This window comes from Tachyglossus aculeatus, chromosome 15 (assembly GCF_015852505.1).
Source record: "Tachyglossus aculeatus isolate mTacAcu1 chromosome 15, mTacAcu1.pri, whole genome shotgun sequence".
NCBI classification, from domain to species: Eukaryota; Metazoa; Chordata; class Mammalia; order Monotremata; family Tachyglossidae; genus Tachyglossus; species Tachyglossus aculeatus.
In genome coordinates, this window is record NC_052080.1 from 24,185,507 (window position 1) to 24,212,896 (window position 27,390).

The 27,390-nt window shown below is 50.6% G+C and overlaps 1 protein-coding gene across 4 annotated transcripts in view; it reads right to left on the minus strand.

Annotated features, from left to right (window-relative positions):
- Positions 1 to 496: 496 nt before the first annotated feature.
- RAB11FIP4 (RAB11 family interacting protein 4) overlaps positions 497 to 27,390 on the minus strand; it is a 28,302-nt gene continuing 1,408 nt past the window's right edge. The window contains exons 1-13 of one of the 4 annotated variants that reach the window (XM_038757293.1): positions 15,092 to 15,122; positions 13,105 to 13,340; positions 12,344 to 12,520; positions 10,758 to 10,892; positions 10,304 to 10,339; positions 9,496 to 9,595; positions 8,394 to 8,497; positions 7,281 to 7,421; positions 6,097 to 6,178; positions 4,996 to 5,133; positions 4,734 to 4,892; positions 3,282 to 3,425; positions 1,728 to 1,844 (exon numbers count right to left, since the gene is read on the minus strand). In XM_038757293.1, the coding sequence (XP_038613221.1) occupies positions 1,728 to 1,844; positions 3,282 to 3,425; positions 4,734 to 4,892; positions 4,996 to 5,133; positions 6,097 to 6,178; positions 7,281 to 7,421; positions 8,394 to 8,497; positions 9,496 to 9,595; positions 10,304 to 10,339; positions 10,758 to 10,892; positions 12,344 to 12,520; positions 13,105 to 13,256 (1,485 nt within the window). In that variant the 5' untranslated portion in view covers positions 13,257 to 13,340; positions 15,092 to 15,122. Of the gene's footprint in view, positions 1,845 to 3,281; positions 3,426 to 4,733; positions 4,893 to 4,995; positions 5,134 to 6,096; positions 6,179 to 7,280; positions 7,422 to 8,393; positions 8,498 to 9,495; positions 9,596 to 10,303; positions 10,340 to 10,757; positions 10,893 to 12,343; positions 12,521 to 13,104; positions 13,341 to 15,091; positions 15,123 to 27,390 lie in introns of those variants that run through there. The other 3 variants (XM_038757290.1, XM_038757292.1, XM_038757291.1) reach the window with 3 other exon arrangements.

Genomic DNA, 27,390 nt, shown 5'->3' on the forward strand with positions numbered 1-27,390 from the left:
CCTAAGGCTTACGATTTCAACCAGGAATGGTCCTATTCCCTCACAGGCCCATTCCAGCCAATGCTGAGAGTGCATCTCCCTTCCCCACCCGGCTAACTAAGCACCTGCGAGGATCCAACTCGGAAAGACGATCCTTTTCCAAAGACGCTTCCGGCCTTAAGGCATCATCGCTGTAAAGGGGAGCCATCAGGACAATCTTTAATGGAGTTGGAAATTTTGTGGTTTACTAAGGAAAAGCAAAACTTGCACTGAATCCCACCCCATAAATCATGGGCCCTAATGAAATAATCAACCCCTGAACTGTCAGAATGAATGACGGTCTCATCACCCTGGTTCCCCCCGCCCCCACAACCGTACCCCCATGACATCGGGTTTGGGAAGAGGCTAGAAAACAGGTTTTTTTCTCCCCCCATTTTCTGGCCACCTCATCCCATCCCCCAGGTCTCCCAAGCATTTTTTTTTTGCCCATTAGAAAACAGAAGATAAGAATACAAACTGCAGAAAAATAGAGAGATATATTTGATTGAGGAAAATGCATCACAAAAAAAACAACATTAAAAATTTGCAACAACCTGGGAGTTTCCCAGCGGCACCGAACCAGACCCTCTGTGGAGAACAAAGTCCTCAGAAGTGTGAAAAAAAGTCTCAAGCATCACTTCCTATTGCATCCCAGGAATCCTTCACTTCCCCAACTATGTCCCACTGACATCCCAGCATTGCCTTCCCTTCAGAGTGCGAGTGCCCCAAGGCTGGCATCTACAGTCCTCGGACCCGATTACGTGCTCAACCGGTTTGTAAATTCGTCACCAACCCAACCAGCCCTACCCGTTATGGGGGAGATGACCCGTCACAGAGTGGCCATGGCCCCCGACCCTGGCCACAGTGTCCTAGATAGGCACCTTTGAGACCAACGTGCTAGAGATCCCAGACATCTTTGCTACAAGAAGACAAAGATATTTCACCTCCTCCTTCTCTTCCCTCCCCCAATCATCTGATTTTGTTGGAAAACCCAGGATCCCTAAGACTTACGAATGCCACGTGTGCACCCAGGAGGAACCTCCCCACCCACGGAGAAATGGAGGTGAGAAGCAGATGAGGATCCTTTGGTCCTAGTGGGCCCCTGATACCACACACCGAGCATGCAATTGACCAGTGGGAATCAGAGGAGCCGAAAGGCACCGGATCAACACCGGCAGACAGACCCGCTCATCCGGGCACCCCAGCTAAACCCAAACCCATGTCTGTTGGCCTGAGGGCCAGCCACCTCCAACCTGTGCCCGTGTGGAGGTGAAGCCGTCAAGGTCTTCAAGATAAAGAATCGTTCTCTCCCCTTTGCGGAGTGGGTAGCACAGGGTGGAGAGAACGGGTCACCCTTGCCCCAGGTCTTTGAATCCTTGCAACCAGAGGTAGAGTCATTTTTACCCAGCACTGAAAACGCAGGATTCCAGTCACTCATTATTACATTAATACAGAGCAGCCACTCTTCAACTCCCACCTCCCAAAGTGCATAAATACCTACCCAATCTGAATCTGTAGGATTCCGATCAGCCGTGGCCCCAACCGAATTAAAACATCCACTCACTCAGCCACACTCACACACGTCACACATACATATAGATATATATATATATTTTTTTTGAGGTCCATTTACAGTGTTCGAGTGATGTTTAAATCCAGTGACGTGTGCGGGAGTTCTCAGGCACGTGCAGGCTGGGGCAATCTTCCTTTCAATTTTTGATTTCCAGAATCGACGGGTTGTGGTCCAGGATGGCGAGAATGATTTTGTCCATGTACTGCCTCAGTCTGAGGTTGATCTCCTCCTGCTCTCTGAGAGCTTCCATGAGCTGGAACAGAAAGAGCACACATGGGAAGACAAAGGGCTCACAGGGAAGCCGTGTGGCCTGGTAGAAAGACAGCGCCGAGGTCTGCAAGTCCTAAGGACCTGGGTTCTAATTCCAGATCTGCCACTTATCCGCTGTGTGATTTTGGACAAGTCACTTGATTTCTCTGTGCCTCTGTTGCCTCAGTGTAAAATGGGGGTTCAATACTTGCTCCCCTTCCTATTTAGACGGTGAGCCCCATGTGAGACAGGGCCTGGGTCCAACTTAACTTGCATCTACCCCAGCACTTGCAACGTAATAAGCGCTTAGCAAAGACCACTGAAAGATGTGGCCTGTGAGACTGCAAACTCGTTGTAGGAAAGGAAGCAGCATGGCCAAGTGGGATAGAGCACGGGTCACAAAGTCAGAAGGGCCTGAGTTCTAATCCCGGCTCCACCACTGATCTGCTGCGTGACCTTGGACAAGTCACTTCGGTTCTCTGTGCCTCAGTTCCCTCGTCTGTCAAATGGGGCTTAAGACTGTGAGCCCCATTTAGGACACGGACTGTGTCCAACCTGATAGCCTTGTATCTACCTTAGTGCTTAGTAGAGTGCCTGGCACACAGTAAGTGCTCAATAAATACCATTAACAACTTCTTTATTTTGAATTACCCAAGTGTGTGGGCACCCAGGGGGCTCTCAATAAATCTTCCTACTATTGCTATTTGGGAATGAGGCCATTAGGATTCCAGACCCATGGGCTGAAAGAGGCAGCGTGGAAAGAGCCCAGGTCTGAGAGCCAGGAGAACTGGGTTCCAGTCGCAGCTCCACCCCGGACTGCTGGGTGCTCTCGACTCCAAGTTCCTGAACTTGGGTTGACACCTGAGGCACTGACTCCCAGATTCCCAAATCTTTGAAAACGAAACAGCATGACCTAACGGTTAAAGCACAGGCCTGGGAGAAGGACCTGGGTTCTAATCCCGGCTCCTCCTCCGGTCTGCTGTGACCTTAACTTCCCTGCACGGGAAGACGACCTTCCTGCTAACTGTTGTATAGTACTCTCCCAAGAGCTCAGTACAGTGGCCTGCACATAATAAGTGGTCAGTAAATACCATGGATTGATTTGATTCTCTGTGCCTCAATTACCTCGTCTGTAAAACGGAGGAGATTAAGGCAGTGAGCCCCGTGTGGGACGTGGACTGGGTCCAACCTGATTAGCTTATATCTTCCCCAGGGCTTAGTACAAAGCCGGGCACAGAGTAAGCACTTAAGTACCCATTTAAAAAATAAAAATTCGCTCCTTCAGATTTGATTCTCACTTCAGCCACCACCTTTTTCACCCACCACCTTGTTCAACTAGACTGCACACCCCAGTTCACCCTCTCCAAGGCCAGGCCCGGAGTCCCGGGCCGGGGCTGGGGTCAGGCCGGAGGCCCTGGGCGATCACGACAGGGCCACTTACCTCATCCCTCGAGGCCGTGTCAATTTCGGCGGCCAGCGACTGGGCTTTCGTCTGGGTGGCAAAGAGGTTCTTCGCTTCGTACAGGCTGAGACTTAGGATCTGCCCGTTCAGATCGTCGTTCTGGTCCCGGAGCTTCTGGTTTTCCTGCCGAGCGCGTGCGCGACAGAGAAGGGAAATGAGATAAGTTGACTTTTAGAGCACCGGGATGGCCACATTCAAGGGCGTTTAGGACGGTGGCTGCGGTTGGCATTTTCGGGAAACTCGGTCTGAGCCGAGAGGAGTTCGAAACCCTGCTCTGCTGTTGTACTTGCTGATCTTGACTTGTAAATTGTTGGGCCTTCTTTCTTGATGCATCTGTTGCCACCCTCTTCCCCATCCTACTCAGACTGTCAGCCCTTTGAGGGGCTGGGACTGTTTATCTCACCTGTGTGCTCTTTCCCCGTGCTCTGTACAATGCTTTGTTCATTTTAAGCACTTATTAAGTACTATTACCACTAGTTGATCAACGGTATTTTTTGAGTGCTTACTTTGCGCAAAGCACTGAACTGAGAGCTTGGGAGAGAATAACAGATTAAGTGGATAGGATCCCTGCCCCCAAGGAGCTTCCAGTCTGCTGGAGTGGTGGAGGGAGACCTATTATCAACACCACTCAGTCACCAGGATAATTGGGCCCAAAATGTGCCTTTGGCGAAAATGACCTAGATAATTCTCTCTGGTAGACTTGGCCTCAGTGTGAATTGAGGATTTTTCTCGACTTGAAACACCACTCAGTTACCAGGATAATTGGGCCCAAAATGTGCCTTTGGCGAAAATGACCTAGATAATTCTCTCTGGTAGACTTGGCCTCAGAGTGAATTGAGGATTTTTCTCGACTTGCAACCCACTGGTTCATCAGGGTTTTGTGGATTTATCCACAGCAATTCTGTGGGCTGTCTTCAGGAACGTCCGGATTGGGGACAAAGGGGTGGGCTGATGAGAGCCCCAACCCTAGCCGTTCAACAGGTAGCGACAACCCTCGGACTGAACGACGAGCGGTTCCCAGAAGCCGGATCTTGGGTCGCAACTTAAATCGGAACCCACTATTCCCCATAGGGACAATGGTATCGGTGGAGGATTGGTTCCTGAACCAGGGTCAAAGCCTCCGGTCTTAGCAAAAACTGACTTAAAGCTGGGTATTCAATCCATTATAGGAGTAATAGAGCCACATGAACGCATTTATATTGACTCAGGTTCCCTGAAAGCGCAGCCCAACAACCCACGTCGGTGGAGCCGGCTTCCTAAAGAGCAGGCCAGCAATGCCGAGCCCCGTAAAGCCGCAACAGGTTGTGAATTAGAGATGCCCTGAGGGAGGTTTGAAGCCAGGAACCGTCCGAAGCCCCAGGCGGGCCCCAGCCAAGAGGTCCGTGATCTTTCATCCTGGGCCTGGGGGGCCATCGGCAGCCCCGTCCTCACCTGCTTCAACCGCTTGACCTCGTGCTCCAGCTCCACTTCGCGGGCCTTGGCGTTGAACTCGCTGAGGCCCGAGGAGACGCTGCGCCCTCGGCCGGGCCGCTCGCAGTCCAGTTTGTACAGCTGCAGGTGCTCCAGCTCCTTCCGCAGGTCCTCGATCAGCTGCGGGGAGCGAACCGGCGCCGACACCGGTCACCCCCCGGGATCCCGACTGCCCTCCCCGGGGACGGGGTGGAGACCGAGCGGGGGCAGGGGGATAACCCACCTCTTGAGTGGCCTCCCGCTCCTTGTGGAACTCTTGTCGGTTCTGCCGTAGCTTGTCCATCATCTTCTTGTACAGGTCCATCTCGTCCTTCAGCCGCAGGCTGGTGTCTTCCAGACGGTCCGACATCCGCTGCCGCTCCTGGGAGAGACGAGGGGGGAGGCGGGACCACGTGGATGTGGATTGTTAGTCCCCCTCCGGGAAAGCCGCCACTCAAAGCCAGAAGAGCCTCTTTTAGACCCCAGACACTCACTCTATACTGCAGGTCCCCTTTGGCGGTGGTGGTGGTGGGGGGACACACCCACATTTAGGGGGTGAATTCCCTCCAGTCCCTTAGCAGTCTTCCTGGACCACCAATATGATTCTCTGGAAGAACAATTCCAAGGCCCCTTCTGGGTCTCTCTAAGCCCCTCAGAGTTTTTGGTGGTGGATCACTTTAGCAAGTAAAAAGATGCACAGACCCCGCTACTGTTCCCAGGGTTAGGAGGAGTTTCCCCGCTTAGTCTTCCCTTGGGCAGCCTCCAGCTCCCAGCTGTCCTGAGGACAACATTCCTCAAATCCAGTCACAGGGAGTAGTGCCCAGGGTTTCTGTCCTGACTACTTGGGACTTTCAATTTTATACACACACACAAGATAATTCAGGACAAACATACACATACATATAGAAAACAACGGAGATGAGGGAGGCGTTCTACCATTGGGCTTTCTAGTACTCCAAGCGGAAGGGAGTCATTTCTCTAGGGACCGTCTCTATACGTTGTCAACTTGTACTTCCCAAGCGCTTAGTGCAGTGCTCTGCACACAGTAAGCGCTCAATAAATACGATTGAATGAATGAATTTCACGGCATCACATTGGTAAGCTTGGCCCCATGCCACTGGATGCTCTGATAACTCCCTCTCCCCATGCCTTTTGTGCTACCAGACGTGGGAAGGGAAGTCAGGCAATTGTGAGGGGATCTCCCCGGGAACCAGTCAACATCCAGAACCCGCAGGTATCCGAGACCCTTTTGGAGACTGAATCATCAACTCCCAATAGTCTCGCTCTGCTCCCTCTCCTGGGGTCCAGAGCTTTAAACAGAACGAGAGATTCACGATGCTCTTACCTCATCTAGTTTCTCCGTTTGTGACTTGAGGCGTGTGACTGTGGTTTTGAGTTCTCCGTTTTCTTCTTCCAGCTGCAGGACTCTGAGGAAGCAGAGAGTTGCATTAGTTGGATTCCATCATTATCGTGCATTCAGAGCCTACTGCACGCAGGGCACTGTATTAAGTGCCTGGGAGAGAGCAAAAGTAAAGTTTTAGATTCCTGCCCTCAAGAAGCTTACAACCTACTGTGTGCAAAGAGTACAGGGCTGGTCGTCAGAGGGATCTGGGTTCTAATCCCAGCTCCGCCATTTGTCTGCTGTGTGACCTCGGGCAAGTCACTTCACTTCTCAGTGCCTCAGTTACCTCATCTCTAAAATGGGAATTAAGACTGTGAGCCCCAGGTGGGGCGTGGACTGGGTTCAACTTGAGTAGCTTAGTACACTGCCTGGCACACAGTAAGCACTTAAATACCATAAAAAAATACAAGTTACTTAACCTACCTTCACTTCTCTAGGCCTTAGTTCCCTCATCTGTAAAATGGGGATGAAGACTGTGAGCTCCCCCCATGGGACAACCTGATCACCTTGTAACCTCCCCAGCGCTTAGAACAGTGCTTTGCACACAGTAAGCGCTTAATAAATGCCATCATTATTATAGAAAAGCAGCATGGCTCAGTGGAAAGAGCACGGGCTTTGGAGTCAGAGGTCATAGGTTCGAATCCCAGCTCCGCCACATGGCTGCTGTGTGACCTTGGGCAAGTCACTTAACTTCTCTGAGACTCAGTTACCTCATCTGTAAAATGGGGATTAAGACTGTGAGCCCCACGTGGGACAACTTGATCACCTTGTATCCCCCCCCCCCGCACTTAAAACAGTGCTTTGCACATAGTAAATGCTTAACAAATGCCATCATTATTATTATTACCTGTGCCTCAGCTTCCTCATCTATAAAACAGCAACTTAATATCTGTTCTTCCCCTTTAGACTGTCATGTGGGACAGAGACTGTGTCTGATCTGAATGTACTGAATCTACTCCAATGCTTGACACCTAAGTGCTCAATAAATAGCGCTGTTAATCACTGATCCAAGTGCTTGGGAGAGTTCAGAGTTAGCCATGATCCTTGCACTCCAGAGATGACTTGCGGCTTCCAAGCCGGCCTTCCCCCTGGCACAGGGGCCCCCCTGAGGCTCGAGCACCCGATACCTGGAATTCAGCAGCTCGAGCTCCGTGCCCATCTCCTTCTCTAGCTTGCCGTAGGCATCACGATGCCGCTTGGTCTCCTCTTCCAGGGTCTGCTCAGCCATGGTCTCCTGATCTTTCATGATTTCTTCAAGCTCATGCACCCTGGACAAGAAGCCACATGCTAATAAGGGGCCCCCTTCATCAGCTTGGGCTTTCTCCCTCAGCCCACAGCATCCGGGGACAGAATGGTTGAGAGACTCACCTCCTTCTCCCAGAAACACTATCTAACCTTGGTTTCACAGAAACCACCCTCTCCTGGTTCTCCTCCTATCTCTCTTGCCACTCATTCACACTGTCTTTCACGGGCTCCTCTTCTGCCTCCCATCCTCCAACCGTAGGACGCCTTCGAGGCTCGGTTCTGACTCCCCTTTTATTCTCCGGCTACGCCCACTCCCTTGGAGAACTCATTTGCTCCCATTGCGCCAACTAGCCTCTCCCCAACCCACTCTGCCCCTGCCGGATGCCCTGAGCCGAGATGTGAAATTAACTTGTACCTACTCTGCCAGCCAAGCCGGGAGAGCCAAGAAGCAACAGGACACGTCTGTCTTTGTGAAAAAGGGCTGGGTGGTTGGGCAGGTGGAGGGAGAGCCTGAGCAAAGTCCCGGGTCGGCTCTTCTTCCTCCCCCTCGCCCATGCCTCCTGCTTCTCTTCCTTCCTTCCCCCTGCCCGGCTTCTGTGCTTCTTCCTTCCCCCAGCCCACGGATCCTGCCCTTCCTCCTCCACGCCCATTGCTCCTGCTCTCCCAAGGGCTCCTTCCAGTCGGGAGCAGAGAGGAAGACGGGGTAAGGCGGTGCAAGCCGACAGCTAGGCCGGCTCCTCCCTCATCATGCAACAGCACGGTAATTGGATGTTCCCATTGCCCGAGCTGGCCTGCAAACTCCCTCATGCCAGGCAGGGGCCAAGATCGCCCACTTCCATCGGCCCTCAGCTCTCTGGGAAATGGTAGCCCTCTCACCACTTGCCCCCTGTGATTCCCCAAAGTTTTCTTCAGCCCCGAGTGCTGCCTCTCGGGGGACAAAATTAACTCTTCTTTCCCTCTCAGGCCTAGCTTGCCTGCACCCCCCTGGGTGCTACCTGTGCACAAGCTGGATGTTCTCTTGTTTCAGTTTGCTCTTCAGGTCACCGTTGGTCAGGCTGTCGTTCTCCAGCTCCGTCACTTTTTTCTCCAGGAAGCTCACCTGTGGTGCAAAAAAATGGAAGGAAGGAAGGGGAAAGAGGTTGGTCCCTCAGAGGCCAACAACTCCGACTCCCCGAGGCTAGAAAAATCAGGCCTTGAGGAGTCGTGGAGTGCAACAGCTGACTGGTCAGAGGAGACCCCGTCAACTGGGTGGGAGGAGAGACTTACCCAGGCACCTCTGGATGGGGATAAAAAGAGATATACCCAGGCCAGATGTCTCTCCAAACACAGTGGAAATGGGGAAATCAAACTACATGGTAGGGCCTGAGTGGCCAGAACACTGGATTAGTTGATGGGAGACCAGAAAGATTCAAGAAATGCAAACCCTGCCCTCTTGGAATTTAAGGTGGGGAGGAGACAAACAGATTAATATAGTATGGATAAGAGTGACAGTTATAATTACGTGTATTATTTTTAACTATACATATTAATACTTGGGTTCTGGGGCAGCTGGTGGGATGTCATCCTTGGAGCAGAGAAGGGATTAAATCAGGAAAGGTTTCCTGGAGGCGGTGCCGTTTTTGGAGGACTTTGAAAGCAGGGGAGAAGGAGGCTTGGCAAAATAGAAGAGAGAAAGTGATTCAGCCTGAAGTGGAGGGCTGGGATGGGGGGGTTGAGAGAAAAAAAGGTGGGATTAATATTTATACACACCTCAGCACTTGGGCACATGTGTTTATTCAACTGCACATCTGATCATTTCCATTACTTTAAGTCCTTTTATATTAATCTTCCCTTTTCCAATGGAAGTTCCTTGTAGGCAGGGAATGTGTTGCGTGCTTATACTGTACTCTCCTAACCACTTAGTGGTGTGCACTGCACTCAGGGGCGCTCAATATATGCTACTACTTCTACTGGTTAGGTGAGCTGGGGAGCCTCAAGGAGTAGAAGCTGCGGGGGCGATAGGAAAAGAGAGCACAGTGGCTAGTCATCCTATGCCTGGCCTTGGAGGCGAGGGTCCTGGTGGGATAGGAGGCGGTGCTGGGGCCGGAGGGCCCTCACCTTCTCCGTGAGGTCGTTGTCGCAGGAGTCGATGCTGTCTCGGAACAGGTCCTCTGTGCTGCCATTGCTGCTGCTCAAGTTGCTGTGGTGGAGGAGCTGGCTGTGGAGATAATAATAATGATGGTATCTGTTAAGCGCTTACTACGTGCCAAGCACTGTTCTAAGCACCGGGGTAGATACACGGTAATCAGGTTGTCCCACATGGGGTTCACAGTTTTACAGATGAGGGAACCGAGGCACAGAGGAGTTATTGCCCAAGGTCACACAGCAGACAAGTGGCGGAGCCGGGATCAGAACCCATGACCTCTGACTCCCAAGCCCGGGCTCTCTCAAAGCTACGGGTGCGGGGGGCTTGTCACAGAGTTGCTGGCCGGCGCTCTGGGGAGCGGGTCAAGAAACGACATCCCGTCCCCGCGGCCATTCCAGCGGCTGGCAGCATTGTCTGAGCGGCCCTGGGGGTGGGCCATTGCCCTGCATAGGGGGTGTGTGTGCCTCGGGGGAGGCTGGGGCGGAGGTCACGAGCCCTTGAGGAGCTCCATGGCCATCTGACTGGGCTCCAAGCCCGCCTCAGTTTCCCCTTTTTCTCAGTGCACCCTAGCCAGCCCCCAGAGTAAGGACTCCAACAATTCTGGAGCTGGTCTCTAACCCCATGCACCCGAGGGCTCACATGTACTCAAGTGACATATGAGAGACCCAACGGTCACTTGGGATATTGTCTGTCCCCACCTGGATCCCCAGGGCGGGCGGAAGCATGTACACACACACACACCGCCGCCCCCCAACTGGGAAAGGGGAGAGACTCACTCACCGTCCAAAGGCCGTGCTGGAGATTTTCCGGTTGGGGCTGTAGAAGGGAAACAGTCTTGTTGACACCCGATTCTCTCCCCGCCACTTTCTTTGCACCGGGGCTTTCGCTTTCCCGGCCAAGAGGAGAGTCAGTCCTAGGCCCACTACCCGCTAAGCACTGTGCATGGATGCCCTGCTGGTTGGGAAGCCTGTCCTCAGCCCCACAACCCTGCCTCCGATCCTAAAGGCTCCTTTCTGGGGAAAGCAAGCATCCAAGGTTTCCCCCTTTAGCCTGCCTGGGGCTGACCTCCCACTGCTCCCCCACGCTGCTCCCCTGCACCTCTCCCGTGTCCCAGCTGCACCAAAGGGACATCACCGAGCCACAGTTGATCTGCTCTCCGCTCCGGGTTAGCGGGCACGGGGCCGCAACCCTCCTCGCTCTGCCTGAAGAGCCCCCCGCCCCGGCTCCCCCTCACCTGCTGGCCTTTAGGTGCTTCAGCCTGGCTTCCAGATCATTTAGCAGATTGATTTTCTTGCAGCACTGGGAGCAGTAGACATCCAGCAGCTCGTTATTGTAGACGTGTCGCACCTTCCTGGGGGTCTGCCCGGCACTGTCGGGGGGAAAAAAACCAAAACACCAGTCCCTGGGCAGTGAGCGGCCAGCCCTCTGGTCCAGCGACGTTACCCAGTGCGACCAAGGCCCTTCCTAGTGGAGCGGTTTGGATTGGGAGAGAGAGAGAGTTGGGGGCCCACGGCCGACATTTTATCGCTATTTATCGCTATTTTACCGCTATCCTAGCAGAGAAAAGAGCAGGTAACATAGGGTCTGGGGTTAAATCCGACAAGCTTGAGGGGCCAGGAGTCGGGGGGGGTCAAGGAGCCGCACCTCCAGATGGGCAAAGGTTTCAGTCTGGCTCAGTCAGCAGTCAGGACTATTGTGAAGCTTGTGTGTGTGTGCGGGGGTCCATTTTGGCATCTAGTTGTGTCACTACCTTATTAATAAATGTTTACATTGCTCCGTGAGAGTTTATGTGGTGGAGTAGGAGGTACCGTGGCCTAGTATCAGGCACTGTACTAAGTGCTGGAGGCAACGCGCTAGTAATGGAAAGAACACGGGCTTGGGATGCGGAGAATCTGAGTTCTACTCCTGGCTTCGCCACTTCTCTTTTGTGAGGCCTTGGGCAAGTCACTTTGCAGATGAGGGTACAGAGAAGTAAAGTGGGGATTTCATACGTCTTCTCCCTCCTGGACTATGAGCCCCTTTTAAGACCCGATTATCTTGCAACTACCCCAGTGCTTAGTACTGTGCTTGGAACATAATAATTATAGTAGCCATAGTCATAATATCAATAACAAATTAGCATTAACAAGTTATAGCTATATATTAAGTGTTCTTCCTTCCCCCTTTGACTCTGAACTAAATGTTGGACAGGGTCTGTGACTGTGTCTATCACCCCAGCACTTAGTACGGTACTTGGCACGTAAGCCCTTCAATGCCACGGTGATCATTCTTGTTAGCTTTTTGTATCACTTTGGCTAGATTTCTGTTGTTTTGGTCCATTTTCTGGACCTTGGGAATGCATCCATGTCCTTGACATTGTTTTCTATAGTAAACGGGACTCATCTTAGAGCTCTTTCCACGGAACCAGTGCCCACCAAACTGCTGCTACGAGCTGTGGTAGAGGGGAGGGCTGTGGACCCCACTGGACCGATGCCAACTTTGAAGGCTTGAAGCCAGCTGCTGTAGCGTGGGCAGAGTGGAAACTGGGACACCCCGCCGGGGTGGTCAGGGGACCAATAAAACACGGTTGTCCTCAGTGGGCAGATTGACACAGCGGCTGGACCGGCCTGAGGCTAGCACGGGTCAGAGTGGCGAAAGCCTGGAATTTCCCTGCTGCCATAGAAGGAGGGGGTTCTGTGGGAATCCCCAGCAGGAAGGGAAGGAGGAAGGACAGCACCTAACTACTAGCGGATCATAGCCGAGGACACGGAGCGCGGTCACTCAGTCTGGCCCAGGCTCCACCCTCCCTTCCGGGCCCGCCCGGTCCTAGGCAGCTCCTACCTGGAAGACACGGATGAACCAAGGTCAGAGCAGGCATTGGTTCTGGTCTCGTCGTCAGGGCAGGGGCTGCTAGGAGTGTAGTCCACATCTTCTCCTTCCCCGTAGTCCTCGAACTGCTCCTCGTTACTGCCCAGGGAGGCCGTGGAGTGTGAGGAGAGGTCGGATGGGTTGTGGGAGCTGGACCGGGAGGACAGAGGGGAACCTTTGGGGTCCCTCCCTGAGGAGTTCGGGCCATCCCAGATAGGGGCAGGGGGTGGTCCAGGACAAGAGGCGGCTCTGGCCCCCTCCCACAACAGCAGGGGAGGGGACAAACCCCATGCAGTGTGCTCTGCTCCCTGGCACTCCCCTCCCATTTCCACCCACCCCAAACTGCCAACCCCCGTTGGCCACAGTTCCCTTACAAAGCAACCTCACCTCCATCCCACTCCCGACACTCACTTCCCCACCTGCTCCACAGCTCCTGATCAGGTGAGAGCTTGCGTAGTGGAGAGCTGTGAAGGAGCACTCCTCCACAGTTCGCTGTAAAACTGCTACTGCTTAAGTGTTTAAGCATTCCCATCTACAAATCCCTTTTTCCTCTTACTTCTGTCTGTAAATTTAGTGCTCATCTCCCCCACTAGGCTGTAAGCTCCTTGCACGCAGGGATTTTGTCTAGTAACTCAACTGAATTCTCCCAAGCACTCAGGGTAGTTCTCTGCACCAAGGAGACACTCAGTAAACACCCCTGGCAGAGAGGCAACTGCATTCCCAGCCCCACTCACTTGTCTCCGGGGAAGAAGAGGCCACCCGGGCCACTCAGGCCTCCGTCCTTATCCTCGCCCGGGCTCACATCCGACAGCTCGGAGTTCGGGGCACTCTCCATGGCGCCGTCCATGTCCGGTTCATGGTGGGTCTCCTGCCGGGCCAGAGTCATGGTGCCTTCATGGGCGAAGAAGCCGGGTAGAGCGGGGATCCCGTCCTCATCCAAGGCGGCGGCAGGTTCTTGGCTCTCGCTGCCCTGAAGGCAGAGACAGAGGGCGGGGCAGTCGGGGTGAGCGGGAATGCCATGCCCTGCAGTGGGATGTGCCCGGCCAGCTGCCGGGAAATCGTGAGGCTGGGGAACGCAATGGCTTTAGCTGCTGGGTAAATAACACACCCGTCTCCCATCTCACACGTGTTAAACAGAATACCGTGGGGCACTGGGTGAAATGTGTGCCACACAACACATGTGCTCGGGAGTCGGAACAAATGTGTGGGCCCGTAGTACAGGTACTGGCCTTTCATCTTGAGCATTGGGATGGAAGGGGGGCAGGGATTTCAAGTGAGGGTGAGGTTTGGGAGGGGGCAGAAAGCTGCCATGCTGTGCCTTAGCCCTAACTGAAAACCCTCTCCCATCTTCTCATTGAGCTGGGTGGGGGTCCAATTAGAAGAGCTGTGGGGGCCATTGTCCCCACCCCCATAGTCTGGACACCTACACCTGCTCAAGAATCAAGAGAGCAATCCTCACCTCCCAAAAGACCAGGGGGAGCATGTACTGCTTTCCCTGTGCAAGGATGACACGCAAATTGGTGAAGCGTTCCATTTTTTAGACTGAGCCCCTTCCTTCCTCTCCCCCTCGTCCCCCTTTCCATCCCCCCATCTTACCTCCTTCCCTTCCCCACAGCACCTGTATATATGTATATATGTTTGTACATATTTATTACTCTATTTATCTTACTTGTACATATCTATTCTATTTATTTTATTTTGTTAGTATGTTTGGTTTTGTTCTCTGTCTCCCCCTTCTAGACTGTGAGCCCGCTGTTGGGTAGGGACTGTCTCTATGTGTTGCCGACTTGTACTTCCCAAGCGCTTAGTACAGTGCTCTGCACACAGTAAGCGCTCAGTAAATACGATTGATTGATTGATATGCAGCAAACACTCCAGGCTGTCCACTCCCAGACACAAGGCATCCAAGCCAACCCTCTCTCTTTTCAGATGGAGAAATCCAGGCAGAGAGAGCTTCAGCTACACAGAGCCACTGCAGAGCAGACTGTCCAGAGTGGAAGCCAAACTCCCTGAGCCTCAGAGGACCATCTCTCTCTCCGCCTGCCCCTTATGCTGGCCTTGCGGGGAAGAAGTAGGCCGCCGGAACAAAGGTATTTCTTTATATCAGCTGGCCCTCCTCCACTGGTCCCAACTCCCTGAAAAACGCCACTGCTCAGCAGCTTCCAGAAGGACAGGCGGGGAGGGACGTGAAAGCCACCCATATTTGGAACGGGAAGCTCCTTTTGGGCAGGGAATGTGTCCTGGACTTCTACTGAGCTCTCAGTTATTGAAGGCTTACTGTATGCAGAGCACTGTACTATCGTACTCTACAGAGCACCTACAACACAGCAGATGTAGACAGGTTGCCTGCCCATGACAAGGTCACAGTTTTGAGGGGAGACCGACATTACAATAAATTATAGAAACGTACATCAGTGCTGTGGGGCTGAAGATGCAATTCAATCGTATGTATTGAGGGCTTACTGTGTGCACAGCACTGTACTAAGCGCCACACCCAAGTGCAACTGTAACCCTTAGCCTCGCAGAGATCCACTGGACTGAGGAGCAGTAGTGTCGTGTGATGGGTTATCTGCAAGGGATGGATGCGATCCCACCCAGGACAAGGTGGACTCTGACCTCTGAGGAGCCTCCAAAGACTAAAACCCTCCATTCTTGGCCCTGGGCTATATGACACAGATTCCCCCCTTCCCTGGAGACTTTACCCATCTACACATCACTCACCCTCTTGTCAGTCAGCCCATAATTCTCCCAAGTTCATTCTGGAGGAAGTTATGCCCTCGAAGCAATTATTGCTGTCCAAAAGGGAGAAAGGCAGCAGTGTTGGGAATCTTTTCCTTTTCCACCGACAGCTCAGCAGACCCCCCCCAAACCTCCAAAGAAACCTCTGGTTTCTTCTCCAAGATAAGGTGGGTCAGCTTTGGGCTAGTCTCATTAGCAAACAATCCCAAAGAGACTGACCTGGGGGGATAGGGCAGGAGCTAAAAAAATAACCAGAGTGGGGGAAAATCCTGACCTCCAAGCTGCCCCCTGACACAGGAAGGGAGTGGAGAAAAAAGAAAAGCAATCGCTCCCCTTTGAAGGCTCATCTGGGCTCACATTAGGAAGGAAGGCACACAGTAGGCATTTATTCATTCATTCGTATTTATTGAGCGCTGACTGTGTGCAGGGCACTGTACTAAGCGCTTGGGAAGTACATTTAGTAAATCCTATTAATTGATCAGTCAACAAACTTGCTGCTCCGCCGGTGGCGCTCCAGACCAAGATGCCAGACTTGGTCCTGGCAGCCTGACCTACTCTGGAGGGGGTTTTGAGAGAGGAAAGGACCCACAGGGAAAGACCCTCAGGAGCCTCTAGCCAAGGGTAGACCCTGCAGGACTCCTAGGTTGAGAGATTAAGTTTAGGGTTACCTCCTCCCTTGTTCTTCTCTTCCCCATACCCGGGAGGGGTAGTGGTTGGGAAAGAGTCTCTTAAAGGTCCCACTGCAACTGAATAAATCATTTTAGACGGTGCAATTCATTAGTTGTGATATTCCTTAGGCACTTACTAAGTGCCAAGCACGGTGCTAAGTGCTGAGGAAGAGTCAGACAGTCAGATCGGACACAGTCCCTGCCCCACGCCGGGCTCAGTCTGAGAGTTAAGGGGTGCGGGGATCTTAGTCCCACTTTACAGATGAGGAAACTGGGGCCCAGAGAGGTGAAGCGTCCTGCCTGAGGTCTCACAGCAGGCACGGGGCAGAGCCGAGACTAGAACCCAGGTATCCAGACTCCCAATCCTGTGTTCTTTCCCCTAAGCCAAGCTACCTCCGGAAATAGGATAGTCTGTCCCACTCAACAGGTCCATGGCACCCACACCGAGTCACTCAACAACTATCTCCCTGCCGGAAACTTCCCTATTCTGGCTAAAACACTGGTTGAGCAAGAGCCAACACTGGGCTGAGAACATTCAACAAAAATAACGCCAAAAAAGAAGCATCCGCGATGGTTCAGCAAGCAGCACACATGTGTACCAAGCGTGTGTGTCACATATATCCTTACTACCTAGCAGGTGCTAGTGTAGAGTGAGAAACAAGCAGGGGGAGGAGGGGGAAGAAGTGGGATTCTGACCGCCTGGTCAGTGATGAAATCAACACTGCGGGTGGTGGGGAGGGGGAGAAAGAGCGTGAGAGAAACGGAGACAAGGAAACAGACCCACAGGCATTAAGTGACGTGGTCCAAGGTCACACAGCAGGCCAGCGGTACTAGAAACAGCTCTGACTCCCATTTTTGTTCTCTTTCCACTAGTCCACACTGCCTTACATCTGCCAAACAACAGCTCTCTCGGCTTTAACAGCCCTTCTGAAATCCCACCGTGTCCATAATTGATTGGTATTTGAGTGCTTACTGTGTGCAGAGCAGTATATTAACCACATACACAGTCTTTTAGACTGTGAGCCCACTGTTGGGTAGGGACTGTCTCTATATGTTGCCAACTTGTACTTCCCAAGCGCCTAGTACAGTGCTCTGCACACAGTAAGCGCTCAATAAATACGATTGATGATGATGATGTGGGAGAGCACAATATAGCCTAGTTCCCTTCACTCCAGATCATGTCATCCCAATGATCACCTTAGCACATATGGCTATAATTAAGTGCTCTGCCCACCGTGGGCACTCGATCAATAGTATGGATCGATTGGCCTATTTCTCAACTTTTCATTACCATTTGAATGACTTTTCCACTAAGGGGACAGCTAGCCCTGATCCCTGCCCTCATGCAGCTGACTTGAGTGCAGAGTTACAGTCCCCAGGCCTGAGTCGAACAACCTTGGGAGGAGTTGTAGAGGGAGGAAGTGAAGAAAATTTAGACGCAATCAGCAGCTCGGACCTCGTGGCCAGCCACGGTCCAGAAAACCAGATCTTGAAGGCCATTTGGAGGCTCGCAGGAGAAAGTCCTTCACGGCACCCAGGATGGCTTCACGTCTCCCCAGAGACAGAAAACTACAGCCAAGAGACTGGCAAAAGCAACCCAGTCCGCAAACCCTCCGTTGGACTTTCAACATCCTCCTCAAGCCCCACTTCCACGTCGTTCCTCTTTTTTCAAAAGCGGCATTTATTAAACTTTCACTATATGCCGAGTGCTGAGCACAAAGGAACGCTAGCGCTTAGAACAGTGCTTTGCACACAGTAAGGGCTTAAAAATGCCATCATTATTATTATCAGATCAGACGCAGTCCCTGTCTCTCACTGGGCTCACAGGCCAAGGGGAGGGAAAGACTGAGGAACTTCTTCCCATTGATACGGATAAGGAAACAGACCCAGAGAGGTTAAGTGGCTTGCCCAAGGTCACACAGCAGACCGGGAGCAGAGATGACCCACTAGGCCATACTGCCTCCCTCCTTCTGACCCATCCCTGGGGGTCAGCCCCTGAGACCGGAGAGAGCCTGCTCCTCTTGCTGCTGCCTGGCCCAGGTCTGGAGCACCATGGAAGGCAAAGTCTTCAACCAAAGAGGAACGACCTCAGGCCAAAACACCCTGAGAAAGCTACTATTTAGGGCAACAAATTACAGTTTTCAAGCAGCACATTGTTACACAGGAATATCTGATTACTTGCACAACTAGAGGCGGGGGGTAGGGTGGAGCACGGTTGATGCCTGAATCTCTTGGGAGTTGGGATTTTCGGTTACCAAGATCCCCACTAAGACAGGATGTCTCAGCCAATGCTGGAAATTCAGGTTCCTGGCCCAGCATGCCTAACATGATTCTTGTAGCTAAACAAAGGCTTAGCACAGTGCTTGGCACAAATTACTTACTTAAATAGCTGTTTTAGTATCATTAATTTTTACGTGCACCTTGGGGAAGTACCTGAAGACAGGAGTCCCCAGCTTAGGAAAATCATTTCACCAACCTTCCCAAACCCAATTTTTTGGGGTGACCTTGGAAAGACGGCCGTTTTACAGTAGGATGAACTCTGTTACCATACTTCCGTAGACACTTACATCTGGTACTATCTAAATGATTACTCATCCACACAGCCACTTTTCCAGTCTCCACTCCCTCCTACCCGTGATGATTTTCTGGTTCTCCCTCTCTAGATTGTACGATCTTCAAGGGTAGGGATCAGATTTTAACTGCTGCCGTTTGGGGAGCGCTTGATATAGTGCTCTGTGCCCAGGAGACATTCAGTACATATCACTGGTTGGTTGATGTGTTAAGGGAGGACCGTCTAGCAGGGAGACTAGTGAGTTTCATGAACTGTTTAGCGAGGGACACTTGGGCAAAGACCTGGGAACTTTTCTCCTGGGCTGATTTGTGTGCAGGCCTTCTCACGGGCAGTGGAATGGACCGGATGACCTTAAAGATCCCTGGTCTGAAGGATGAATGCAATTTGAGCTTCAGATAGGTTTCTCATTTTTTCTCCCAGGCGCTTAGTATAGTGCTCTGCATAAAGTAAGGGTGCAACAGATATGATTGATTCTTTCTCGGCGGAGAAAGAAGCCTGGCTGTGGAACGGACACAGGCATCTTCGAAAGTAGGCTACTGCTCCATCCCAGCACCACCCAGGGGGAAAAGGTAGCAGATGGAGCATTTGCTGCCCAAGCAAAGGGTGGGTTTGGGGGGAGGCAGCCTGCAAGACTTCAGGAAGAAAAATCAAGACCCACGGCGACTTTCCCACAACTTCCCTCGGCTGGAGAAGTCCTAAGTGGTGACTGGGAGATGCCCGATTGGGGCGGCTGGCTTGCTGTTCTACAGGTGGAACAAGTGGGGAGGGGCTGGAGGCCCGGCTGGGGTCTGGCCCGGTGCCAGGCAGCAACAGCACTGACCCCCAAGCCCGGGAAGGGGTGACATCGCCGGCCTTCAGGGTTGGAGATGGACAGTTTTCAAGAGGGTGGAGGGGAGACCCCTCGCAGTAAATACCATTGATTGATGGGTCAACAACCCAACTGCTCTCCCTGTGGAGCTCAGGGCCAAGCTCGCTGTGGTCAGGGACCGGCTCTTTTTATTGCTCTACTGTACTTTCCCAAGTGCTTAGTAATAATAATAATAATGATGGCATTTATTAAGCACTTACTATGTGCAAAGCACTGTTCTAAGCGCTGGGGAGGTTACAAGGTGATCAGGGTGTCCCACGGGGGGCTCACAGTCTTAATCCCCATTTTACAGATGAGGGAACTGAGGCCCAGAGAAGTGAAGCGACTTGCCCAAAGTCACCCAGCTGAGAATTGGCGGAGCCAGGATTTGAACCCATGACCTCTGACTGCCAAGCCTGGGCTCTTAGTGCTCTGCACACAGTAAGCTCTCAAGTACAATTGAATGAATGACTGTGGGGTTGTTGGGGGTAGAGGAGGGGTTGATTTATAAGTCTTCTACTGACTCTTCTCCAAACCCCAGCCAGCCTGGGCGTCCTCTCACTGTGGGCAGGGAATACATCTGTTCATTACATTGTACTCTCCCAAGTGATTAGTTCAGTGCTCTGCACACAGTAAATGCTCAATAAATATGACTGAGCAAGGAGAACCAGAGGTCATCTAAAAGATTTGCTCAAAATGGAGGAGACAGAGGTGGAAGCTTTCTATCCACCTGGACAGAGAGGCAACTTCATCTAGTGGATAGAGGGCAGGATTGGGAGTCAGAGGTCCTGGAATCTCATCCTGGCTCTGCCACTGGTCTGCTGTGTGATCTCAGCCAAGTCACTTAACATCTGTGACTCAGTTATCGATGTAAAAATCGGGATAAAGACCGTAAATCTCAAATGGGACAGGGACTGTGTCCAACCTGATCATATTTTATCTACACCCAGCAATAAGTATAGTGCTTGGCACACAGTAAGCACTTAATATCATTTTTTTAAAAATAAAGAGCCCCCTACAGATAAAAGTTGCCTATACACAAGGGCCCCCAAACTTAATTTTCAATTCTGAGCCTTCTCCAAGGCAACACTTTGTCCAATCCTAAAGAATCTGGAGTATCTGGTGGCGAGAGAAGAAGAATGCGGGTAATAATAACAGTGCTCAGTCAGGTGAATGGCTATTGTTCAAAGAATGTCCTCCAGCTGCACAGAAAAAAAAAAAATAGTCCTACAGCAGGAGGGATCTGGGTTAGACACGAGGAGGATTTTTCCAGAGAAGGGAAGACCCAGCTCATCAGTCAGTACCTTGTGTCGAAGGTCCTCTGGCATAGGCATTGTACCCAAATTAATATTATCTACTGAGCACTAGCTATTTGCAGAGCACTTTACTTGGCACTTGGGTAAATTAGTAGACAGAATCACTGCTCTCAACGATTTTATAGCCTAGCAGAGGATTTAGTCTAGTGGGTACTGTGAAAATTTAGAGTAAAGCACTCTCAAGCAGGCTTAATGTGAAGGATGAAAGGTTTTATCAAGGTGGTTTGGGGTGGGTGGGTGGGGAAACCAGTGAAGGGGAAACCGCAGGTGGGTGGAATTAGGGGAAAACTAGGAGGAGGGGAACAGGAAGAATGTGTCTTGTGAACCCATCAAGAATCACTTTAGAGTTTTCATCTCTAAAGACCATCCAGCGGTGGAAAAGTGGTTTCTCCATCTTACCCCACCCACAGCTCTCTTTCTTCCTTTCTCTTTCGCCTGTTACCAAATGAACACAGTCCGCTGCTCTACTCAAAGACGGAAAATCCAAAAAGCAAGACAAGAGAACGCTGCAGGGCTGAGTTTAGTTTAGGATACTCAATCCTGTTGAAGGATTCTGCAGTCAAATTGAAGAAGAGTGGTATTCTTAGATCTGTGAACAGTAGAGTTTTCGGCGCTTTGGGCTCTTGTGAATCTGCTTATCTGAATATCTCACTTGTAGATTAGGATATCTGTACTTGTCCTGACAGCTTCTTTGAGTGCTTAGAACAGTGCTTCGCACATAGTAAGTGCTTAACAAATACCATTATTACTATTATTATTGTTGTAAACTCCTCAGAGGTGGGAATCGGTCCCATTCTTTGACTAACTCGGGCTGGCACAAAATGGGTGCTCGAAATCATACTGTGAGTTCCTGGAGGGCTGGGTCCATGTTTTCTTTATTGTTCTCTCCTAATTGCTCAGTACAGGATTCCTCACCCAGGAGATGCACAATAGATACTACTGTCTGTTCATGTCGTATACAGCATAACAGGGACAGATTCTGGGTATGCAGTGTGATAGGGACCATCAATTATCTTTTTGGCCCCACCCACAGATAAATTCTCTGTCCGGTGGCCCCTTGACAGTTGGAAGAGATATATACTGCGTGTGTTCGTATCTATGTTAGCAAAGGTCCACTGAGAGTACATGTAATCAAATATCAAGTCCTAGAGGGCAGGGATTCTCAATCAATCAATCATGTTTAGGGCTTGCTTACTGGTGCAGGGCACTGTTGTAAGCATTTAGGAGAGTTCAATATAATTGAGTTGGTAGATAGGTTCCCTGCCCACATAGAACTTACAGTGTAGAAGGTTCGTCTCTCCCTTAAGCACTTAGTACAGTGCTGGGCACACAGTACGTGTTCAATAAACACCAGTGATTGATCGGTAGGCACTGTTTGATGTGCGAAATTTAACACCCACTCCCGGCAGCTGGATGATCTGCCCTGACCTCTGGAATAATAATAATAATAATAATAATAATAATAATAATAATAATCATGGCATTTACTAAGCGCTTACTATGTGCAAAGCACTGTTCTAAGCGCTAGGGAGGTTACAAGGTGATCAGGTTGTCCCACAGCAGGCTCAGAGTTTTAATCTCCATTTTACAGATGAGGTAACTGAGGCCCAGAGAAGTGAAGTGTCTTGCCCAAAGTCACACAGCTGACAACTGGCAGAGCTGGGATGCGAACCCATGACATCTGGCTCCAAAGCCCATGCTCTTTCCACTGAGAATGCCTTCGCGGTTCCAGATTCTGCCTTCTGAGGCACAGAAGGGAGCCATTCCACGCACAGGAGCCCCAGGCCCAGTGCCATCGAAACTCTAATGAGATACAGAGGTCAAGAGGGGAATGTCCTGCAAAAGACGGACCGTGACTGGCTCGGGAGCCGTGGGGGCTGCTTTGGGGAGTTCCTGGCCAGAAAAACAAGCCGGGCAGCTCCAGGTTGCCACAGGGGCCGCGGGAGTCAGTGGCAGCATAGATGAGGTCAGGCCCCTCCGGCTTCTCTAGGTTTCAGTTTCCTCATCTGCAAAATGGGGATTGTTCTTAGGCTGTGAGCCCCACGTGCAGCAGGGACGCTGTTGGAGCTGATAGCACTACATCTACCCACAGCACTTAGCACAGGGCTTGTGTGCCCTCAGCAAATACTACAATCGGTACTTTTCTTCTCCTGTTGATTCACGCCCTGGGCATCTGACGGTGCCAGACCTCCCCGACTAGAGTGTAAACTCCTTGTGGGCAGGGACCATCTCTCATGCTCTCTGTTGCACTTCCCCCAAGTGCTAAATGGTATTAATAATAACTCCCCAGGGAAACTCAACAGATCTGGCTGCTTTGACTACAGGGAGCTTGGGAACAGAGAGTAGATTTATAGCCTGATGACCCCAGAGAATCAACTGCTGAAATGGGGACCACTACCCACCCTGGAGATACAATAAGTATAAATGCTGTTTCAACCCCCCCGTCTAAGTCATCTCCTAGCGAAAAGGAAGCTTATCTCCTCTATGGCCGGTACAGAGTCCAACCCGCTGCCAGCACATCCATAAATATTGATAAAATAATAACAAATGAATTCAAAGATCTGCGGGAGCTATCAATAGCTCCTGGAACTGGTAAGCGTGGTCTACTGGCAAGAACCTACAACGGGGAGTCGGGAGGAACTGGGGTCTAATCCCAACTCCGTCCCCAGGCCTGCTGTGTGACCTTGGACAATTTATTTAACCTCTGCGGGCCTCAATTTCCTCATTTTCATTACTTCATTCAATTGTATTTGAGTGATTACTGTGTGCAGAACACTCTACTAAGCTCTTGGGAAAGTACAGCACAACAATAAACCGACATTCCCTTCCCACAATGAGCTTACAGCCTGGAAGGGTAAAACAGAGGTAGGAAACCTGCTCTGCCCACCTCTTAGGTGAGCTTTGTGTGGGACAGGGACTGTGGCCAAACTGATTGTATTAGATCTACCCCCAGTTTTTGCACCTAGTAGTTACCAAATAAAACTTGCCTCTAAGGTAAAAGAAAATTAAAAACCTCAAATTGTAAGAAATCTCTAAAAAAGCCCCACAAGTCATGGGTTATCCAGGAAGTGACCATAGGGAAGAGATGATTGATAGCCTGGACCCACTGAATTGAGTCTATAAGCTCCTATTTCGTTTCGTCCCGTCCCCCCATAAAAGGCCCAGTTTTCCTGGAACCTGTTTGCCTCGGGTACAAGGGAGGGGCCATCTCGAGCTTCTAATTAAACTGAGGAGACACATCTAGTTGAGTTTACTAAGCTCCCCCAGATCTACACCTCGGCATTTGCTAAACGGCATTAGAGAAGCAGCATGGCCCAATGGAAAGAGCACGGGCTTTGGAGTCAGAGGTCATGGGTTCGAATCCCGGCTCCGCCACATGTCTGCTGTGTGACCTTGGGCAAGGCACTTAACTTCTCTGAGCCTCAGTTACCTCATCTGTAAAATGGGGATGACGAATGTGAGCCCCACGTGGGACAACCTGATCACCTTGTATCCCCCCTAGCACTTAGAACAGTGCTTTGCACGTAATAAGTGCTTAACAAATGCCATTATCTTTTAGACTGTGAGCCCACTGTTGGGTAGGGACTGTCAACTGATATGTTGCCAACTTGTACTTACCAAGCGCTTAGTACAGTGCTCTGCACACAGTAAGCGCTCAATACAATTGATTGATTGATTGATTGGTGTCTGCCATCACCATCCCAGCAGAGTGAAGGCCTTCCCCGCTCTGCACTTCGGAAAGTCTCAGTGGGTGGCAGGCTGAGTCAAAGCACAGTCAGCTGACTTGGGCAGCGCTGACTACTGCAGGGGAGGGGCACGGCGACACACACACACATAGGCCTTGTCTGTGGGTCCCCGGGATGGCCACCATTTCAGGGAGGGGACGTGTGAAGATGAGGAAGGAGAAAGTGGGGGCGGAGGATGGGAGAAGATGATAGAATTTCAGATCCCTAAAAAAGTCCTATTGGAAAATCAGCCTAGGGACAAGTGAATGGGGACAGTGGTTTCATCCCCTGCTTCACCTGAGCTGGATGACCCAACAAACAACAGCAAAGCCCTTCTGTGACTAGAAAGTCCAGCTAGCAGCAGAACAAGAGGGGAAAAAAAAAAACTGATTAAGCCTCACTTCTCCTTTCACCTTCCCTTCTGCCTATGCATTTGAATCTGTACCCTCTAAGCCCTTCGTTATTCACCCCATCTCCACAGCATTTCTATACGTCTTACAGGTTGCCATTTCTCCCAGCTAATTTATTTGAGTGTGTTTCCCTCTCTGCCCAAATTCCTTATGGGCAGGAACGTTGTCACCAACTCTTGAACTGCACTCTCTCAAGTGCTCCATATAGTGCTCCGCCCATCTAAACACTCAGATTAATTAAAGAATGCGGCCAAAAGCGTGAGAAGAGGGGAATTGTTCAGTACAGTGCTCTGTCACAAAGCATTCAATAAATACCATTGATTAGGTATTTTATTTGGCTTACAGTGCTCTGCACATAGTAAGCGCTCAATAAATACAATCGATGATAAATACGATTGATGATGATGATGGGGAGCTTGGCCATCTCCCAGTGAACCAAACCAAGACCAGAAAACCCCCACCCCCACCTGGGACAAACCTCCACTCAGCAATCAATCCAGAGATCAGCCCATGTGCTGAGGCCTGGATTTGAACCCTGGCTCTGCCCACCTGCATGCTGTGTGATTTAGCAAAGACATTTAATTTCTCCGGCCCTCTGTTTTCTCATCTGCAGGGTTAAAATGTGTGGTCTCCCTCTCTCAGACTGTGAGGCCCCGGTAGGACAGGGACTGTGTGGTGGTGAGATCTGTTGAGTGCTTACAATGTGCCACACGCTGCACAACGCACTGCAGTAGATGCAAGATAATCCAGCCCGATACTGTCCCTTGGCTCACAGTTTTAGCAGAAGAGAACCTTCCTCTCCCCCTCGTCCCCCTCTCCATCCCCCCATCTTACCTCCCTCCCTTCCCCAAAGCACCTGTATATATGTATATATGTTTGTACATATTTTTTTAACTCTATTTATTTATTTAATTTATTTGTACACATCTATTCTATTTATTTTATTTTGTTAGTATGTTTGGTTTTGTTCTCTGTCTCCCCCTTTTAGACTGTGAGCCCACTGTTGGGTAGGGACTGTCTCTATATGTTGCCAATTTGTACTTCCCAAGCGCTTAGTACAGTGCTCTGCACATAGTAAGCGCTCAATAAATACGATTGATGATGATGATGATGATGCACACAGTAGGCGCTCAATAAATACGATTGAATGAATGAATGACGACACGTTTTGAATCCCCATTTTAAAAGTGAAGGCACAGAGAAGTTAAGTGACTTGCCCAAGCAGGCAGGTGGCGGATCTGATTGCATTATATCCACCCAAGAATTTGGCGCAGGAAAAGTTAAACAAACATGGCTATTATCATCATCATCAATCATATTTATTGAGCGCTTACTATGTGCAGAGCACTGTACTAAGCGCTTGGGAAGTACAAATTGGCAACATAGAGAGACAGTCCCTACCCAACAGTGGGCTCACAGTCTAAAAGGGGAGACAGAGAACAAAACCAAACATACTAACAAAAGAAAATAAATAGAATAGATATGTACAAGTAAAATAAATAAATAAATAGAGTAATAAATATGTACAAACATATACATATATACAGGCGCTGTGGGGAAGGGAAGGAGGTAAGATGGGGGGATGGAGAGGGGGACGAAGGGGAGAGGAAGGAAGGGGGTCAGTCTGGGAAGGCCTCCTGGAGGAGGTGAGCTCTCAGCAGGGCCTTGAAGGGAGGAAGAGAGCTAGCTTGGCGGATGGGCAGAGGGAGGCCATTCCAGGCCCGGAAAGTCGTTTGGCTGTGACCTCTATTTCCCAGTTCGAGCCACCTCCTAATAGCAAGGACCCAGGTCGGAGATGCAGACCTTCAGCAGGGCCCAGGACGAGGGGTGAGGCACAGGTGGTCGAGCCAGGCAGGTGGGACCCAGGGTCCAGCAACCCCATTTAATAATAATTACGGCATATGTTAGAGAAGCAGCGGGGCTTAGTGGAAAAAACACGGGTTTGGGAGTCAGAAGACATGGGTTCTAATCTCAGCTCCACCACTTGTCTACTGTGTGACCTTGGGCAATTCACTTAAAGTCTCTGGGCCTCTGTTACCTCATCTGTAAAATGGGGATTAAGAGTGTGAGTCCCACATGGGACAGCCTAATTACCTTGTATCTACCCCAGAGCTTAAAACAGTGCTTGGCACAAAGTAAGCGCTTAAGAAATACCATTATTATTATTTAGGCATTTCATTCATTCAGTCGTATTTATTGAGCACTCACTGGGTTCAGAGCACGGTACTAAGTGCTTGGGAAGTACAAATGGGCAACAGATAGAGATGGTCCCAACCCAACAACGGGCTCCCAGTCTAGAAGGGGGGAGACAGACAAAAAAAAACCCCAAAATACGATTGAATGATTGAATGCTCTGCACCCAGTAAGCGCTCCATAAATACGATTGGATGAATGAATGAATGCTCTGCACCCAGTAAGCGTTCCATAAATACGATTGGATGAATGAATGAGTGCTCCGCACACAGGAAGCGCTCCATAAATATGATTGGATGAATGAATGAGTGCTCCACACTGTACTAAGCGCTTGGGAAGTCCAAGTTGGCAACATATGGAGATGGTCCCTACCCAACAGGGGACTCACAGTCTGGGAGGGGGGGCAGACAACAAAACATAGTAACAAAATAAAATAAATAGAATAAATATGTACAAGTACAATAAATAGAGTAGTAAATATGTACAAACAGATGTACAAAGATGATCCGGGCAGCAGTGTGAAGTATAGATCTACACACAGTAAGCGCTC